Here is a 19907-nt window from a genome sequence, read left to right as displayed (position 1 = left end):
CCTCCACAGTCCAATTGCGCTAATGACACGAAACCAACCACAGGGGAATAGTTTGTGTAAAATACTCCCACTAAATACAAGATATGTCCTGTGTACATGCAAGATGAAGGCTTAACTTACTCAAATCATATATTACACTACAAGAAATGTACTTACTTACTGGATTTTTGGATATAGGACCTTATTTCCTAGTGAGTCAGAGTGTTGGAGACGTGTGGAGACACTTTTTAAAAAAATATTCCATCCAGTCCTTGTATTTGCAGAGGTCACTGGTGCTAGACTAGTGCATGTCAATGGTCATAGTCTTACCCACTCCACAAAACACCCGAAGAAAATCTATTTGCAGCAGTAAGTTGTACTTCCTGATAGAAAGTTTGGCAGCGGCGGACTGATATCACCAAGCACCTGTCTTACCAGCAAAGTAAAATCTGCTGCTGCTGAGAAAATAGTCCCTCAACATGCGACAATTCATGCGGTGCAAGGTTAATGCGATGCACGTGCTTCACCTGCTTCCTTCGTCCATGGAGATGTCATTGCTCTGCCTGGAATGTTCCACAGTGTGACATTAAACAGCTCTACTTTACGTTTATTCAATTACAGGTGTTTTTTATAGCTCAAAAATATCTAATAAAACAGGGATTCTGACTGAGTGCAGGGTCACCCCTCCACAGATCTGACCTGTACCTTAGTCTGATTTGGTCCCCATGAAGATAGAAAGGCTTAATGCCATACTCAGGGTTCCCACGGTCATGGAAATCCTGGAAAAGTCATGGAAATTGAAAATGCCTTTTTCTAGGCCCGGAAAAGTCATGGAATTTTAGTATCTCTTTCACGCAACTACATCGTTCTATTAAGTTATTATTTGGCTATTATGATTATTTCCAAACAATATTTTTGAAACAGTATTTTGAATGTTAAAAAAAATGTAATACCAAGCTGGACGGTGAGTGGAAAGATCTGTGGAGAGGCGACCCCGCTCACAGTCAGGATGCCTGTTTTTTGAGGTATTTTTGAACTATAAAAACGTCGGTAATTGAATAAATGTAAGGTAGAGCTGTTTAATGTCATACTGTGGAACATTCCCGGCAGAGCAATGACATCTCCATAGAAACAAGCAGGTGACAGACCCTCCACCAGAAAAGTTACACAATGCTCCTTCAAGTCCAGTTGACGAATTTAAATTTTTCTTTTGACACCTGCATTAAAATATAACACAGTCCATTACACGGTCAAAGAGTACTGTATTCTGAATACTTCGAGTACTTTCACACTGAGTTACATTACATTATAAATTGTATAAATAAAGCAACAGAAGAGTAAAACTATAATACCAAACCGTAAAACATTTCATATTTAGCCCTGAAAGTCTGATCAATTCTACACATGTAGGTGCCGTAAAGTCATGGAAAATTCACTTTAGGTCGTGAAAAAGTCATGGAAAAGTTTTGAAATTTTGTCAGTGAAAAAGAATGGGAACCCTGCAAATTCTGATCTACACCATGAAAGTATTTGACAGCCAGAAAAGTTACACAATACACCTTTAAATGCCCTACTGTACAACGTTCACGGAGGCAAGAATAGTGAAAATAATACTAGAAAAAGTTACATATTTCACCTTTAATGGTTTGTATGTGTCTCATGTTCTGCTTTGTTTTCATTAGCGATTTCTGCATCCCCGCATTTTCATCTTAACCCCAACTTTTGACAAATAACAATAACTCTTCCTCCGCACTCTGCTCTCCCTACTGGGGCTGTCACGACCTTGACATTTTACTCAGGAATTAATTGTCTGCTAGATAATTACAATTGGGACTTTGTGTCTTTGTTTCTTCCCGGAGTTACCCAGCAGTCCGCAGCAAATCAAGCTAATTGGGACGAGTGTAAAAACCTGCCAAACCATCACAGAGCTGTCACTGAGGATCACAAGAAACAGAATACAGCGTGAACAAGTAATTTACACGCACGTCTGCAGTGGTATGGAGGGATTATGCAAGGTAACGGAGCAATACCGAGATTAAGTACTTAGAGGTGTGCTGCGAAACATTTCTGATACCCGCTTGTCTTTATTGATACTGATGTGGTGCTAACTGGAGGCACTGCTCTCTGACTTTAATCTGAGTGTTGTTTTAACACAGTCTGACCAGAAAGAACTGACTTGGTTTGAACTGATTTGTGCTGTTATAAAAACTCTTACGCATAAAATTACAGTCACTCTCGCCTTTTTATTGAAAATCCAAAAGACCATGAACGCTTCTATTGATCAAGGCTCCATTTTGTATTTTTTCTTGAGTTTTCAAACAGTCTTAAAACTTCTTTGTCTATCGCAAATGTGCAATGCAAAAAAAAATCTATCCAAGTTAAGATGGTTTAAATTAAAAACGTTTTATCACGATTTGAGTTAATTTCACTTGACGAGTAAAATGATCTGCCGGTGGACTTTTTGCACTTAAAATATGAAAATACATCTTGCTACACTTAAAATAAGAAAAACAACAACTTTTTGCACTTAAAATAAGAAACAAAATTAAATGTTTCTTGAATTAAGAAAACACACGCTTATTCCATTGGTCGATCATTTTACTTGTCAAGTTGAATCGACTCAAATAAAGTAAAATGCTCTTAATTTAAGCCATTTTAACTTACCTAGATATGTTTTTTTTTTTCCCAGTGTGTGCATTGTGTCGCCATGGTAACTGATAAACATTCTGCCAATAGAGATACATGTAGACCACCCCTGGAGTGAGGTCACTGCAAAGTATCAATCGCTGTCATTGCTTTGCCTGGAATGTTGAATGAATGAATGAATGAATGTTTAGTCGGACAATAATGCACAGAACATGCATAGAAAACGTAAATACATAGATATAATACAAACAATAACTATTTATTTTCTATAATAATAAACAAAAATAAATGTCACGCAGATTTAGCTTTTTCTTTTTACTTGATTTTACTTGTTCTATCAGAATTTAGCATCTAAGATTTATTCAATTGTACGTGTTTTTATTGCTCAAAAATGCCATTTAAACATGTATTCTTACTGTGAGTGGCTCGCCTCTCCAAAGATCTTACCTGTAACTTGACCTGGTAAAGATTATAGGCAAAGCAAAGATATCTCCATGGAGACAAGCACGTAGCAGACCCATACCAGAAAAGTTACTCACTGTACTTTAAAAGATAAGTATATGATAAAATAATAAGTAATAACAGAGAATCTACTCAAATCTCAAACAATATTTTTAAATTATGCAGTGATAAGAAGAATACTTAAAGATGCATTGTGTAACTTTTCTGGTGGAGCGTCCATCAAATGCTTTTCTCTGCCTGGAATGAATCACAGTACGGCATTAAACCTTTCTATCTTCACGGAGACCAAGCCAAACCAAGTTACGGGTCAGATCTGTGGAGAGGCGACCCCGTTGACAGTCAGAATGTTGTTTTTCTAGGTATTTTTGAGCTGTAAAACCACCTGTAATTGAATAAATGTAAAGTATAACTGTTTCATGTCCAGGCAGAGCAATGACATCTCCATAGAAACAAGCAGGTGACGGACCCTCCACCAGAAAAGTTACACAATGCACCTTTAAGTCCAGCTGAAAGAGTACTGTATTCTGACAACTTAACAGTACTTTCACGCTGAGTTACATTACATTATAAATTGTATAAATAAAGCAACAGGAGAGTACTAGAGCTCTCTGCTTGTTCCACCATTTGTTCTGAATTTATTTACCACTAATTAGAGAAGGAAAGAGCACATGTACCCACTTCAAGAGCCGTGTTTTGTGTTTTTCTCACTCCTCTCCTAATGGCCTAAATCACATGAACAGATACGGTTGTGTAAGTGGAAACGTACAGTACCAGAATACAGTGACTCAAAATTAGTATTCTGAGAAACCACTTCTTTGTTTCGTGCGAGATAACTAAAAATACCATCTGCCTCTGGGTAAAGAAAATCACATTTGAATCAAAAAAGAGGATCCTATTCTTGCTTGCGGAAAATGTGCCTCGAAAAACTCAATTTCTTTTTCTGCATTTCTCGAAAACAGATTAATTTGTGTTCCACGGTAAACCTGCTTTTTATGTAGTATATTTTTGTACCGTCAGATCAAACTATTATCATTTTTTAGATGAATTGAGAAGTTGAGTTGATGGATTGAATGACATGTGGAATTTTAATTTAAAAACTATTCCCCATCGCTCCTGTTGCTGAAATGAACAAAGAGCAGAAGAAAAAGGATGACTGTCTTTTTGCAGTTGGGAATGTCACTTGATATGGTACTATACAGTTGTTATAGTGTTGTTTCCTCAACAGAAACATTCCTGGAGTTGTGTTTTGTTTCAATCTCTCAAACAGAAAACGCTCTGTTCCACCCTGTGATGTCATGTGGTGAAACAAAAAGTGCACCATTGTGTTGTAAAACTCCATACACCTTCACTAGAATCATTTGGATGATTTCAGACTTGGAATTATGTATCTCTACTGAACTAAAGATAAAAGGAGCTGTTACCTTGAAATGCACCACTATATGACATCACAAGGTGGAACAGAGCATTTTCAACTTTGGAGATGTAGACAGACTAGTAGTGCCGAATTACTCAAACATGTGTGAATGAAACAAAACACAACTTCAGGTCTGTTATTGAGGAAATAACAACATTGCTTTGAATGGAATGTTCCACAGTAAAACATTAAACAGCTCGACTTTACATTCATTAAATTACAGTTGGTTTTATAGCTCAAGACTACAGAGAAAAACAGACATTCTGACTGTGAACGTGGTTGTCTTTCCATTAGGGGTGTAATGGTACATGTATTCGTGCTGAACGTTACGGTATGGGGCTTTCGGTTCGGTGCAGGGCTGTGCACGAGTGAGTTCGCAAAACTTGTGAGTGTTTACATTCCGTCACTACATGTGCAGCTACACAGAAGATTCGGCTCTTTAATATTCATGAGGGAACTCGTCCGTGATTGGGGTGGAGGTGCGCTTTATAGTTAGGGCGGCCAGACCGGCACTTACTGCAGACAATGTGGACAAGTTGTTTTTTTTCGCCAAAAATATGAAGATTGATTAAAACTTCATGCTGGAACTGTTAGTGCTAAGCTTTACTTTTTGAAAAGTTTTGTTTACTGTTTACAACGAATTTATTTTTTATAATATTACATACATGTGTTGCTTATTTGACAATATTTTATTTAACTTATTAGTATTACCAAGCAGCACTTTGCATTTATTTTATTTTCCTGTTTGTATAATGTTAAAACAAACTGTTGGTTTAATAAACACACAAACAGTTTTGCATTTTGTTCCCATACTGTACCGAAAATGAACTGAACCGTGACCTCAAAACTGAAGTACGCGCCGAACCGTGATTTTTGCGTACCATTACACCCCTGCTGTCCACAGATCTGACCTGTAACATGGCCTGGTTTGGTCTTCATGAAGATAGAAACGTTTCATACCGGTAACATCTCCATGGAGAAAAGCATTTGACAGTTCTTCGATCAGAAAAGTTACACAACACTTCTTTAAATATCATATTGTACGTCAATAGAATTTTGTCAAGTCGTCTGAAAGCATTAATCAAATCAACTCAATAATCAATTCAAGTCATCTTTTTTAGAGCCTACCCCCTCTCTCCTCCTTCCTCTGCTCAGTCCATGTGTGTGTGAGTTGGAGCTGGTGTGTACGGGGACTTTCCTTGGGGGCTGTCTATCTGTTACCTTCTTTCATTTATCTTCTTAAGTTTACTGGGGCAAAGCTGTAACTAACGCCCAGAGAGAAGCAGCCCCATCAAACAAGCTCAGCTCCTCTCAAGTCCGCCAATGTGTGTGGAGTGAGGTTAAACGGGTGTATAAAAGAGAAATCTTATGCAGCATCTAACTTTTTGTAGGGACGTAAGAGGATATTTTCACGATACGCATCTCACGGTACGACATTTATTACGATATTTTGTGGAGGCGAACAAAATTCCCCTTTTATAATGCCTTGACAGTCCTTTGCTTACGTCATAATCCAAATAATTAAGATTTAAAAGTGCTTATAACAGTTATTTTGCCACGTCAAGTCCCTGAGACAGAGCAAAGAATCATGGTCTATGTAGTTCCCTCTGCTTATTTAGCTTTTGTTTGTTTTTCACTTGTACATATACATATATTTATATAATTATGCCTTATTTGACACCAGTCTCTTGCTATTTTTGCTACTAATTTAGAATGTATTATTACCGTTTATATTGTTGCTTTTTGCATTATATTATGTTGTGATGTGCGAGCTGCTGCATCCAAATAATTTCTCTTGTGGATCACTAACGTTTGTCTAATTGTTGTCTAAGTCTAATTATAATTGGCCTGTACCGAATGTTTTCTTTATAAATAAAATTATACTTTTTAATTATAAGGTCCGTCTCATAAAAGTTTAGTCATTTCAAGTTTGTGGTGCTGAGAGACTAAAGTTTGTCTGCAATCCAAAATACAGACTTCTGTACTTAACAAAGATGTGAGTCTGATCAGCGGTGAATCGTGTTTTCAGATGGGTGTGATTGACAGGTGGATGAGCCAATCAGGGACAAGCACGGTCTGTCTGTATCAAAACAAATACGGCAGATTACAAGGAAAAAAGAAAGGGAAAAAATGAGATAAGGGACTGAGACCCCGTTTACACTGAAACAAATCCACGTATCACCGTGTCACAGTATCGGAAACGATCTGCGTCCAGACACGTCGTTTCTGTGTCCGCAATCAAAGCCTTTCTTGTCCACACAGTAACGCAAAACCACCTGAAACGCTAGTCCCGTGATAGGCTGGTGTCACGTCGCCACATGAGCGGTAAAAACAAGGAAGTCTGAAGTTGCAGCAGCTGATTTTGAGCCCAGAGAAAGGACAAATGTAAAAACTTTTTCTTTCGTGGATCAACAACGAGGTTCAGTTATTACTTTGACCCGCCGTGCTCGTCTTAAAATCCAGTCTGAGTGAGGACTGACTTGTTTCTGTGTCCGCAAGCCTTCCCTATCCTCACAGCTTTGAGCATATTTGTTTACGTTTTACACAAACTTAAAACCGCATGGCTAATTTGCATAAACTAAGCACTCAAAAAAACAGCTCGCTATTGTGCGCTGATGCGGTTCACCTTTTGTCGGACTGAAGGATCCAACTCAGTGGATTATATGTGTTCTTTCTGTGACAGAGGGGTGTTCTGCTGATGGTGAGTCTGTTCTGTGCTTCTCTTGCGTTGGAGATGATTCATGTTAAACTTTAAGATTGTTAAACTTCATGTTAAACTTTTAAGATTATACGGTCTATGTGTACGATCATACACATAGACTGTTTATATGAATGGACATATAATCTAGCTTCTTAGCATTTTGGCTCTGAATTAGGTACTTCACGGCGCATAGAACTACATCAGCGTATCAGCGTTTTCAGGCGTCCACACAGTGCCGGATCAGATCTGTACTCAGATGAATTCGTGGGAGCTGGCTGCACCAGATTGTTCTGTCTCTGGAGCCGTTTTCAATCGGATTAGTGTAGATGAACACTGCATCCACAACGAAAACGACTCAAATACGTACTAGTGTGGACAGGGCCTTTAAAACACGGTGAATTTCCACAGAATCAGTGAGCGATGCACTAAACTGATTGGAGGTAATGGAAGTGTGATTTTGATTCACATGTGTCACAGAAGTAAAGAAATCAGATTGGACGATTACGTTTGATTGACCAGACTCACAACCGTGTTATTTTTGTGAGATTTCTGTTTAATAGAGCTCTGAGTGATTGACAGCCAGCTTTAACCAATCACAGAGAAGTGGGAGTGTACTTTTTGCATTATTTTAGGTTTCTCTAAATTCAATTCTGAGGTATGAAAGTAGTTTCAAATAGTCAGGGATATATACATTCTATAGTAGTTGTGAAATACCTTGAAAATATTTACTATCTGATATAAAAATTAGGGATGGGCATGATTAATCGATAATTGATCATTAAGAATTTCATCGATTACGTTCATTTTAATCGACAAACCGAATGTAGGTTGCTGTGTGTAGTGTGACCAAACAGGGGTCCGTACATGTAGCTCTGCACTCAGAAGGAGTGAGACACAAACAGTCTCGGTCAGTCTGCAACGCAAATGTGTATTTAACGATGACTTGTACAAGAAATTCCACGCTTTCCGTTGCGTTCGGGACAAGTGTGAGTCCATGTGCACAGTGAACAAAGCAGCACATATGTTTCGGTGTCCAGTGGGAAAAAGTTTTACCAGGTGAGAGTCGCACAATGTCAATGACGAGTCCCCACCTCCCACCTCCCGTACGGTGTCCTGGTTTTGACAAACACAAATCTGGTCACACTAACCTGTATTCCACTGAATCATGTCTTTTAATCCAACAGAAGTTGAACCGCATCAGCGACACAAGAGCTGTAGTTTTATCTTCACTTAGTTTCTGCAAATTAGCGATGCGGTTTTAAGTTTCGTTTTTGTGAGAGTTGCGCAAAACTGCGTTAAACACATTATAATCTCAAACGGATTGATGTGGCTCTAGAGTCGTTACGGTTTATATGTCGTAAAGTTGAATTTATGTATGCAGGTTAGTAGTGCAGATCGTAATAATAATGATGATCATTTTAATATAAACACGTTAATGATTAATCGATAATCGATCGTTAATTCTTCCGACGATCGATTAAGAAAATTTCATCGAATGCCCATCCCTAATAAAAATCATCCATCCAAGGACTTTCTGAATCTTTTAACCCGGCTTACTGGAGGACCATATGGAGTAGAAAGCTGCATGTAAACATATTGAGTGGAGTGGGGTTTGTAGTTTCACAGCGTTGCATCATGGGTCTTGTAGTTCACCCGTCAGAGGTGTCAGATGTTGTTATGGGTTTGTATGGAGGGCGGCTGGACCAGAGGGGCTCAGAAGAAAGCGAGAGAGCAAAGCCTCGTGGGACAGAGGGTTAAGAAGATCAGAGTGAGTGAAAGCTATAGCATACGCCTCACACTGGGCCGGTCTATAGAGAGACTGTAAAATGTCTGCTGGAGTTCAGATGAAACCTAAGCCTGCTCTATTAACATGCTTTAATGAATTGACTTTTTGAGCTTTTAAACGTCTTATCCTTCTCAACATTAAGTATGTCTAATTTCTAAAACTTAAAAGCGAATGTGACATACATATAAGAACTTTTATTTTGTTAAACGTGAATTGTCTCTGCATTTTGGGTGGAATTTTCAGTGTTGACAACATAGGTAGAGGTGTTTTGTTTATTTTTCCCGATAAATTGCCGCATGTACTATCCGAGAAAACCAAGTCAGAATTTAAAAAAAAAAAAACATGAAAGCCTGTCATATGCACTAGTTTAAAAGGACACTTCGGAATTTTGGACATAGGACCTCATTTTCTAGTGAACCAGAGTGTTGGAGACACTTTTTAAAATATTCCTTCCAGTCCTTGTATTTGCAGAGGTCACTGGTGCTAGACTAGTGCATGTCAATGGCCATAGTTATCCTGCCACTAAAAACAGTCTTACCCACTCCACAAAACACCCGAAACAAATCTATTATTACACCAGACTGTCGATGTAAATGTCTGTGTTGATAGAATAATGTTGGAAATAAAACAAACCTTGCATCGCATGAATTGTCGCACGTTCAGGGACTATTTTCTCATATATCAGTCCGCCAATGCTAAGCTTTCTGTCAGGAAGTACAACTCACTGCTGCTGCTCAGACATAAATCTTTCAAATGCAACATTGTTTTTATTTCTAAAATTATTCTATCGACAGTCTGGCGTAATAATATTTTTTTCTTTGGGTGTTTTGTTAAGTGGGTAAGACTGTTTTTAGTGGCAGGATAACTGTGGCCATTGACATGCACTAGTCCTAGCACCAGTGACCTCTGCAAATACAAGGACGGGATGGAATATTTTAAAAAAAAGTGTCTCCACACGTCTCCAACACTCACTAGGAAATGAGGTCCTATGTTCAAAAATCTGGACTCTTGTGAGCTTTTAGCAATTTTAGACTTCATCACTTCATTGTTACTTCATCAAAAACATACCTTGAGTTGTGTTTTGTTTCATTCACACATGTATGAGTAACTCTTTATTATTACTCTGTCTACATTTCTAAATCTCAAAATGCTCTGTTCCGCCTTGTGATGTCATGAAGCGGTAGTTTTCAAAATAACAGCTCCTTTTTACCTTTTGTTTAGCAGAAATTGACGATTCCAGGGTTAAAATTATCCAAATGATTCTAATGAAGGTGTTTGGAGTTTAAAAACACAGTGGAGCACTTCCTGTATTACCATGACAAGTTCACAAGTTGGAACAGAGTTTTTTCAGTTTGAGAGAAGAATTCAGCCTTAATAAATATGCTGGATTTCTGTGTTTAAACATGTGTGAAAGAAACAAAACAACTCCAGGTCTGTTTGTGACAAGAAAACGTTATAACACAGATCAGAAAATTGCGTAATATGAGCCCTTTAAGTTCTATCTTTGTCAGGGATTCTTGCTGTTGCCATGGGAAAGAAAACATCTATAACCTTGTCCTTAACTGGCAGTAACATTTCACCACGAAAACCTGAAATCGGTCGTCTTTTACAACACTGAAAGCTTACGTGTCTGTAATTTACCATAGCTTTTAGTCTCTTCATCTGGCACCACGGACAGCGCCGAGCTTCTCTCAGCATGTTTCTTTGCATTGAATTTCACATTACGTTCTTGTTGTTAGTCCTGGGCTGCGCCGTACGCTTGCTGCATGTAGAGATCTCAAGAGGAACAGCGAGTCCTTATGTGCGTCATAGGTGAAGGAATAGCCATTAGGATCACATATATCGTGCTGTTTTATTCTTCCATTTGTAGCGCGTGGGTTGCCTGACAGAGATTGAAGCCATGGCAACACCGTTCGTATTATTTTGGTTGGTTTAATCCGGCCGTCGTTGCTAAAATTACACGAACGTTTGATTAAATTTTGGTATTTTATTTTGGTAAATTTCGCGTGTTGTATAAGAGGGTCATATCTTCTTTTCGACAAACCATATATTTAAAGTTTCTCCTCTATCTTAATTCCAGTGTCTCTAAACCACATTTTTATTGCTTTTGTTGAACAGAAACAACTCTAATCTTTTAATGACATTTCTCCAGATCCCCCACCTGGCTGAGGGAGTGCGTATCCATGGAGACAAAGTGACAGAGGCGCTGAGGCCCTTTCACGACCGGATGGAGGCCTGCTTCAGACAGCTGCGAGAGAAAGTGGAGAAACAGTACGGCGTCAAGACTTTGGTAAGAACCGGAAACTTTTTTGTCACATTATTGTCTACTCAACTTGTAGTCTCTATGTTATTGAAACTTTGGGAATTTAATGATGACAGCTTTCAGGATTTTGACGCAGCGTTGATGGGTTCATGGGGATTTAAAAGTCCAGGATTACGCAAAATTGACTCTTGTGAACTTTTAGTCATGTTATAATGTTGATTTCTTATCTCAAACAGACCTGGAGTTGTGTTTTGTTTCATTCACACATGTTTAACACACAAATCCCGCATGTTTAGCCTGAGTTCTTTTCTCAAACATAAAACACTCCACCGTTCCACCTTGTGATGTCATGTGGTGATACAGGAAGTGCTTCATTTTGTTTTTAAACTCCATACGCTTTTACTAGAATCATTTGGATGATTTCAGCCTTGGAATTGCCAGTCTGTTTAATCAAAGGTAAAAGGTAACTGTTAACTTGAAAACTATTGCTTCATGACATCATGAGTTGGAACAGTGCATTTTGAGCTTTGGAAATGTAAACAGACTAATAATAGTTCAAAAATAATTACTCAAACATGTGTAAATGGTCTGTGTACCATTTGTTCTTTTGAATTTCAACTAAGAACAAACAAGTTTGTTATTTCATTAGTGTCAAACCAAAAAAAAAAAAAAAAAAACTACAGATTTTGACCTGTATTTCCACTATTAATTTAAGGTTTATTTCAAATCAGAGGCGGCGCTACCATTAGGCAAAAGTAAGTGGCCACTTAGGGCCCCCAAACCTGGAGGGGCCCCCAACCAATTTCCCTCAGAGCAATTTGATTTTCTCTCAATATAACGTATAATGAAGGAGAGTAGTTTACATTTAAACAATAATCATAAGAAAAAAACTCTGTAATGATGTAAACAAAAATGTAATTGTACTAGCAAAAAAAACTCAAACTACTTTCAGTTCTGGTTTTCTAGTAGGCGACCAAACTAATAAGACAAGTTTTCAGCCCACCATAATTCAAATAAATAGAGATGTGCATGTCTTAAAAACAATGAGGAAAAAAAAAAAAAAAAAAAAAAAGTGCATTATAGTGAAGGCCTCAAACTTAAGTTCACCTAGGGCCCTCACCAATTAAAAAAAGTCTTGGTACCTATTTTAATTTTCATATTTTATTCTCTTTGGTTTATTTGCCTCTGAAGTTCTGTTGCTCAACCACTGATGTATAATAAAAACTATTTTTATTATAGTTCTGTGGTGTTAACTGAACAAAATTTATCCCTGCTACTTGCTTCTCATCATGGAGTTCAACAATCACTTTTTAACACGCTGAAGTAAACACGTCGCTATAAAAGAAGACGACATGTTTGTCCTCAAAATTGCAATGATTTTTCAGGCAAGTCCTTCTAGCAGCAGAACTACATAGAAACCAGAGAGAATAAAATATCCAAATTGAAACAGGCACTGAGACTGTTTTTTAATAGGTGTTATCTGAAATAAACTTCAAATTAAATATTGGAAATAGAGGTTGAAATCTGTTTTTTTTTTTTTTTTTTAGACTAAAGCAGAATAATGAAATACCAAACTGTTTTCCCATTTTATTGTTTTTCGTTCTTAATTGAAATTCAAAAGAACAAATGATACACGGACCTTGAATGAAACAAAACACAACTCGAGCTATGTTTTTGATGAAGTAACACCATTATAACATGGCTTAAAGCGAAAAACAGACATTTGCAGGAAATCACTAAAATCACGCTATTTTTATTGACGTCTTTTTCTGCAATTTTCTGTAATTTTGTTTTCTCTTTTGCCTTCGATTGTCCAAATTGTGTTAATCTGGTCATGAGGCTCAGAGCTGCTTTTAGCTTAGGTCAGCTCTGGTGGCCCCTCCCTCCTCTTCCTCTCTCCCTCCTCTTCCTCTCTCCCTCCTCTGTCTCCTTCAGCGGTTTAATTGTTGCTCGCCTGGGCAGTTTCCTCCTCTCCTCCCCGCGGTGCGAGAGGGCCACAGTGCGATTTAAAGGCGAGTTATAGTGACCTTTCAGAACAGAAAAACCCAATCACACTCTGGGTCTGATAATAAGGTTTTCCCTATCGGCCCTGTCAGCGCTCTATTCTCAGCTCAAGAAGAGTTTATAATGCAATGAATTTGTCAAAGCTGATGTTCGGACATTTTAATCTTGTGGCAGTTTCTTTGTCAGACAGAATATGCAATAAAAATATCAGGAGTTTTTCAGCTTTCATTTGTCCTGCCTTGTATTGAGGTCGATAATATGGACAGATTTGCTTCATTTTAAGAAAGTGAAGGCAGGAGTTGTTCTCATTGTTCTCATTTGGGACTCACTCTGATCTGGATCTGATCTCAATTTTGGAGGTTTTGAGCTTTCACATGAGACCTTATCCATTTACTGAGAATGAGAAAAGACTGTTACATAGTCCAAACAAACACCACAGTTTCTCTTGAATCTTGATGATTTTTCTTCTTCTCCTCAGCCTCCAGCACACGAGCGGCGGAGAGGGTCCCGGCCTCACTCTATGGTGCGCTCCTTCACTATGCCCTCATCACAGCGCCCCCTGTCTGTGGCCTCAGTCACCTCCATCTCCTCTGACAACTCCCCCTCCAGGCCCGGCTCTGATGGGTAAACTATTCACCATTTTATAGAGGAATTGAAACACAGATATTGTGTTTATAATGATATTTATTATTTACCTTCTTAAAAATGTAGTTTAGAGTTTAGAGTTTTGTTTCAATCACTCATGTTTGTATAACAATTTATTACTTGATCTGTCTACATCCCCAAAACTCTAAATACTCCATATCACGTTGTGATGTCATGATGTGGTAGTTTTTAAGTTTACAGCTACGTATTACTAGCCAAGCTGGCACCACCTAGTGCCTACGGTCAATTTCATTTCTCTCCAGTGACTAGGTCAGGAATCAGAATACACTAGATGGTTTGCGGAAGTTGTAAACCGCACACCGGCCAATCGGTGAAGAGCTGTGAAGCCGACAATTACTTGGACACCACTGAGTGCTCTGGCACATTACAGACGCCACGACCAAATAGCAGTAATTGGTTAAATTTAAAAAAGTACACACCTACCGTCGAGCGAACGAATCCTAATGCTGCAAGGTCAAACAGTTTCCACGAAGTGAAACCAGCTGATGAATCAGACTAACCATTTACCTTTGTTTCAGTATAAATTGTCACTTCCAGGGCTGAAAACATCCAAATGATTCTAGTGAAGGTGTATGGAGTTTAAAAACAAAATGAAGCACTTCCTGTATTACCACATGACATCATAAGGTGTATTTTCAACTGGAGAGAAGAACTCAGCCTAAATATGCAGGGTTTGTGTGTTAAACATCTGTGAATGAAACAATACACTCCAGGTATGTTTGCAATGAGGAAACAACATTATAACATTGATCAGAAAATAACGTAATATGGACCCTTTAACTTGTAGTAATCCTTGACTTTTTTTCTGTCATCCAGAGATTTCATTTATTTTTAATCCCGGGAGGATTTATAAGGATCAGCTCTATTTTAATCATTGCTTGCACTTTACGCTGCAGTCCCTGTAAGGTTCTGTGTCCTTGTCCCTTGTAATCCCGCAGGTTTGCACTAGAGCCGCTGCTCCCAAAGAAACTGCACACCAAGTCTACGGACAAACTGGACCGAGAGGAGCCCGAGAGGGACAAAAAGGACAAGAAGAAAGAGAAAAGAAACAGCAAACATCAGGAAGTGTTTGACAAAGAGCTGAAGGCTGCTGACATCCCAGTGCAGCCCACGGAGGCAGTCATACTCTCTGAGACGGTATGAAACACTACTACTACTACTACTATTACTACTACTACTACTACTACTACTGCTACTACTATTACTACTACTACTACTACTATTACTACTACTACTACTACTACTGCTACTACTATTACTACTACTACTAAAGTACTATTGCTAAGGTGAGACACATTAAATCATGTTTTTCGTTGAATTTATGAGCAATAAAATCTAGGGCCCGACTGAAATGGATTATTTTGCGGCCGATATGATACTGATAAAACAGGACTTGAAGATGCTGATAGCCAATATAAAAGCCAATATATTTAGTGACGTAAAAATTCACTATAAATCAACTTTAAATCAACGCTATAAATTGACTATAATATAAAACTTTGGACTGGCTCTACTGGATTTTAAATTGGGTTTGTTTAGGCAACATTTATTGTTATTCTGCCTCCTTACAGTCATGTTTGAAGACAGTAGGTCGACCTAAAGACATTTTTGCATGACATTCCAGCCAGTAAAGAAAGAAAATAAACTACAGCTATTAGCCTTTAGTGGTAAATGCGTCCACACTGCAATTATAGGCATAATACTGATCATTCACACCTCTATTCACAGCTCATTTACATATCAATGTGTGTCTAGTAACGTGTGTACGGCCATTATAGTCACTTTACACTAGTCCAGTTTCAGAGTAAGAGACTGTTTATGTGTTGGAGAAGCTAAACAATGAGAAAGAACCAAAAGTATCTTCAAATCCGACACATTTGCAACACTCAGAGCTCTTACAGGCTCCTCTCACATCAAAAGTCTTCATTAATAAGTGTCCTTTCAATCCGGACTCAAAACAATCGTCTGTAAAAAGAATATAATCCATCCTGTTTACAGCAGCTGCAGGTGTAAACAAGCGCACGTGAATAATGTGACTCTGGGGTTGCGTTCAGGGGCAGTACGACATCACAGACACAGACAATTTACTCCGCAGATAAATACCGATGCGGCGCCACATATTAGGACATTTATCTGTCTGTGAATTGGATTAAATGGACATAATATAGAGAGTCTAAGCTTTATAACGAAGTATAACATGCCCACATGAACTATCGGCCCAGATCGGCAAGATTTTGACCGATAGCCGATATGTCTCCAAGTGCCAATATCGCTTGGGCCCTAATAAAAACACCGGTAATTGTTTTAGATGTAAGGTTTTAACTTAATGTCATACTATGGAACATTCAAGGCAAAGCAATATCATCTCCATGGAGACAAGGACATGGCAAACCCTCCACCACAACACTTTTTATTTGGGGGTCCGTCACCTGCTTGTTTCTATGGATATGTAATTTCTTTGCCTGGAATGTTCCACAGTATGGCAGTTTTACTCTACATTTATTAAATTATAGGTGGTTTTATAGCTCAAAAATACATAGAAAAAGTTGGTGGGGTCCCCTCTCCACAGATCTGACCTGTAACTTGGTCTGATTTGGTCTCCATGAAGGTAGAAAGGACAATACAGAACAAACAATAACATCTCCAGGGAGAAAATAATTGACGAACCCTGCACCAGAAAAGACGCAATGCGCCTTTAAGTTTAATGTCATACTATGGAACATTCAAATCAAAGCAGTAACATCTCCACGGAGACAAGCACGTGGTAAACCCTCCGCCAGAAAAGTTACCCAGTGCACCTTGAAACTCATATAACTCACACCTAAAAATATCAACACGTCTGCTCTGAAAGGGTTTCTTTTTTAGCCTGGTAAAACACATTAGCATTCACACGCCTCTATTCTCCGCGCTCCTGTTGTGTGGGACGGCTCCGTGTGTTTGTGCGCATCCTAATGTCTCCTCAGCATCATCACTGTGTCCATTAAAGCGCAGATATACGGCTCTACAGCTGTTGTGAACCCAATGGGAGTTTTATGGCTAACGGGGCTAAGAGGAACGCGCAGGAGTGGATGTATGCTGGTGGTGTGATAGCGGGGCATCGCCTCGGGGGCCCGGACCACACTCCTGCAGATACAGAAACACAAACCGGAGCACAGCACGTATCAAGAGTCGTGATGTGATGCTGAAAGAGATACGGAGCTTTGTGTGTGCATGTTGGTTTTAAATGCGGAACGGAAGCATGTAATGAGATTTTTATTTTATATATTTTATTATATATATTGTTTATATTTTATACATTTTATTTTTACGTTGTACTTTTATTCATTAATTTTACATATAATTTTTAAATTTATTTTACATAGGATTTTTTTTGTATTTGTTTACACAGAATAGAATTTTTTTTTTTTTTTTTTTTTATTTTATGTAGAATTTTTAGGTTTTCATAATATTTATATGTTTATTTTACATAGGATTTTAAAAAATATATATATTTTATTTTTTATTTTTATATTTTTTTATTCCAATTATTTATTTATTTATTTCATGTAGGATTTATTTATTTAACATAGGATTTTTTTTTATTATTTTTTTTTATGTGTTTGTTTTATGTGGGGTTTTTATTTATTTGACATAATATTTGTATTTATATGTTTATTTTACATAGGATTTTTTTTTTTTTTATGTATTTATTTTATGTGGAATTTTTATTTATTTGACATAATATTTTTATTTACATGTTTATTTTACATAGGATTTTTTTGGACAGGATTTTTAAAAATGTATTTTATGTGGGATTTTTATTTATTTTACATAATATTTGTATTTATATGTCTATTTAATGTAGGATTTTCTTTTTTTTTATGGCACAAGTTTTGCAGTACATTTTATTTTATTTTTTTCCTGTGGCTTGAAAATTTAAGACCTACCTTTTCCTGTTTTCTCCCTTTTCTTCTCTCCCTCCCCACTTCCTCCTCCTCTCTTCCTCCTCCTCTCCCTTTTTTCCTCTCCTGCTTTTCTCTGTGCAGGAAACTTTGGTCTCCCACTGAACTCACTATAACCTGCACAAAGCACCCCCTCTCCTTCTCCCTCTCCCTCTTCTTCTTTCCCTTCCCTCTCCTCCTCTCCTTCTCCTGCTCCTTCTCCCTCTCCTCTTCTTCTCCTCTTCCTCTCCTCCTCCTCTATCTTTCCTCCTCTTTCCCTCTTCCTCCTGCTCCTCCTCTTCTCTCTGCCTTGCCCTGCGTCTCTCATTATATCAGAAATCTGCAGACAAAACTCCGGCGCTCTGGGGTGCGTTGGCCTTTATGATCCACCTGCTTATTACCATCAAGCTGTTATTGCTTTGCCTGGAAGGTTCCACAGTACGGCATTAAACATACTGTATCGCTGTAGCATTTACTTACATGCAGGCTTGCCTCTCCATAGATCTAACTTGGCCTACAGTGTTATCGTCCTAACGTTAACCTGAGATACTGTGGAACATTCCAACCATTATTTTCATTTGTCATTGTTCACAAGACCTTCCCCAAACCAAGTGCTTTAAATAAAATCGGTGTTATTTTTTCCTTTTGTCCCGTGGCGCTCTGCTTAAGTCAGAGCAATTATAAAGCTGCTGGTTAATGTGTCTTACAGAGAAGCGCTGCCTGGAGGACGTGTCTTTTTATATTCAAATTCCACTCATCATCATAACAAAGCTAAAGGGAGCGCGCTCTTCCATGCACACAACTACTACCAACCACAAATAGGAACTTCGTAGGCACTTTTATCCAACAGGCTTCATCATGAGGAGTTAATTAGACTGTTTAAATATATGGGAATACTTAAGCCCTCTTTACATAATGTTATTTTGAGCTGCTTCTTTTTTTTAAGAAACACTTTAATTTGTTTCTGACAGTGTGTTGTCATGATATTAATATTTCCAGCTCTGTCAGTGCCATGGATCTGTTAAAATAAGTGGATAGGGTGTGACATAGTGACGCTCACTGGTACGAAAGCGGAAAAAATGTCCTGGGCTGAGAGAGGATTTTTCTCATAGAGCTCAATGTAATCACAAACTGCTTGTGTTCGTCTGACAGGGCACCTACAACTTTCAAAAATGTCGAATTTTGTGGCGATTTTTACCCATTTTTAGATCATAAACTTTTTCTTAGCTCAAAATCTTTCAGTTGTCTTTATAATCGTTCGCTCCGGCTCCGTTCTAGCTCCTCCATCACAAGATACATGAGACCGTGCATTGGCGTGTGCTCGCGGGAGAAAAGAGCACTACTGCACATGCTCGATCGGCCCAGCGCCACCGGAAATACTTCGTTGGGCTAAAGGCGAATCTGGAGTCACGCGCCATTGAGCTCGGCCCATTGACTTGAATGGGTGGCCATATTGAAACCTTGGGACTTTCTATCTATTACCTAGTGCCTCCACTCAATTTCTTTTCTCTCCAGCGCCTAGGTCAGAAATCAGAATACACTAGACGGTTTGTAAGAACCCCAGAAATGTGAGTTCGGGCACCAGCCAATCAGAGAAGAGCCGTACATTCAGTGTTGTCAACGATTCCTGAGATCGAGGATTTTAAGCCGGAATAAATGTTTGATGAATTTTATCAAGGGGAAAGACGTTATTGCCCTTTTTCCTACGGGATTTGGGGAAAGCTTAATATACCAGTTAGCTCCGTTAGCGGCGCATTACATACCTCACGGCCAAATAGCAGCGTTTGGTTAAATTAAAAAAAGTACACGTCTACCGTCGAGCGAATTAATCCTAATGCTGCGAGGTCAGACGGTTTCTACGAAGTGAAACCGCCTGATGAATCAGGCTACGTCGTGAGTACCAAGTGGAATCCCTACCAATGTCTTGTCAGTGGAAAAGAAAATATGCACGATTTGAGTAATATCTTAAATGCACTGTAATACGTTATAAAGCGTTTTGTATTATTGTCTGATAGTTAGGAAGTGGTAGTTGTCATTGACTTTATCATCAAGACAAAACTGCACTT

General features: G+C 38.4%; 1 protein-coding gene across 1 annotated transcript in view; it reads left to right on the top strand.

Annotated features, from left to right (window-relative positions):
* The window catches only part of dock1 (dedicator of cytokinesis 1), a 708121-nt gene that overhangs the window by 674444 nt on the left and 13770 nt on the right, over positions 1–19907 (top strand). Inside the window, exons 47-49 of the mRNA XM_055150424.1 lie at positions 11141–11278; positions 13734–13879; positions 14860–15058. Coding sequence (XP_055006399.1) covers positions 11141–11278; positions 13734–13879; positions 14860–15058 — 483 coding nt within the window. The remainder of the gene's footprint in view (positions 1–11140; positions 11279–13733; positions 13880–14859; positions 15059–19907) is intronic.

The sequence above is a fragment of the Boleophthalmus pectinirostris genome, unplaced genomic scaffold (genome assembly GCF_026225935.1).
Source record: "Boleophthalmus pectinirostris isolate CB_2022bp ecotype Guang Dong unplaced genomic scaffold, ASM2622593v1 HiC_scaffold_14, whole genome shotgun sequence".
Taxonomy (NCBI): domain Eukaryota; kingdom Metazoa; phylum Chordata; class Actinopteri; order Gobiiformes; family Gobiidae; genus Boleophthalmus; species Boleophthalmus pectinirostris.
This window is presented reverse-complemented; position numbering and strand designations above follow the sequence as displayed.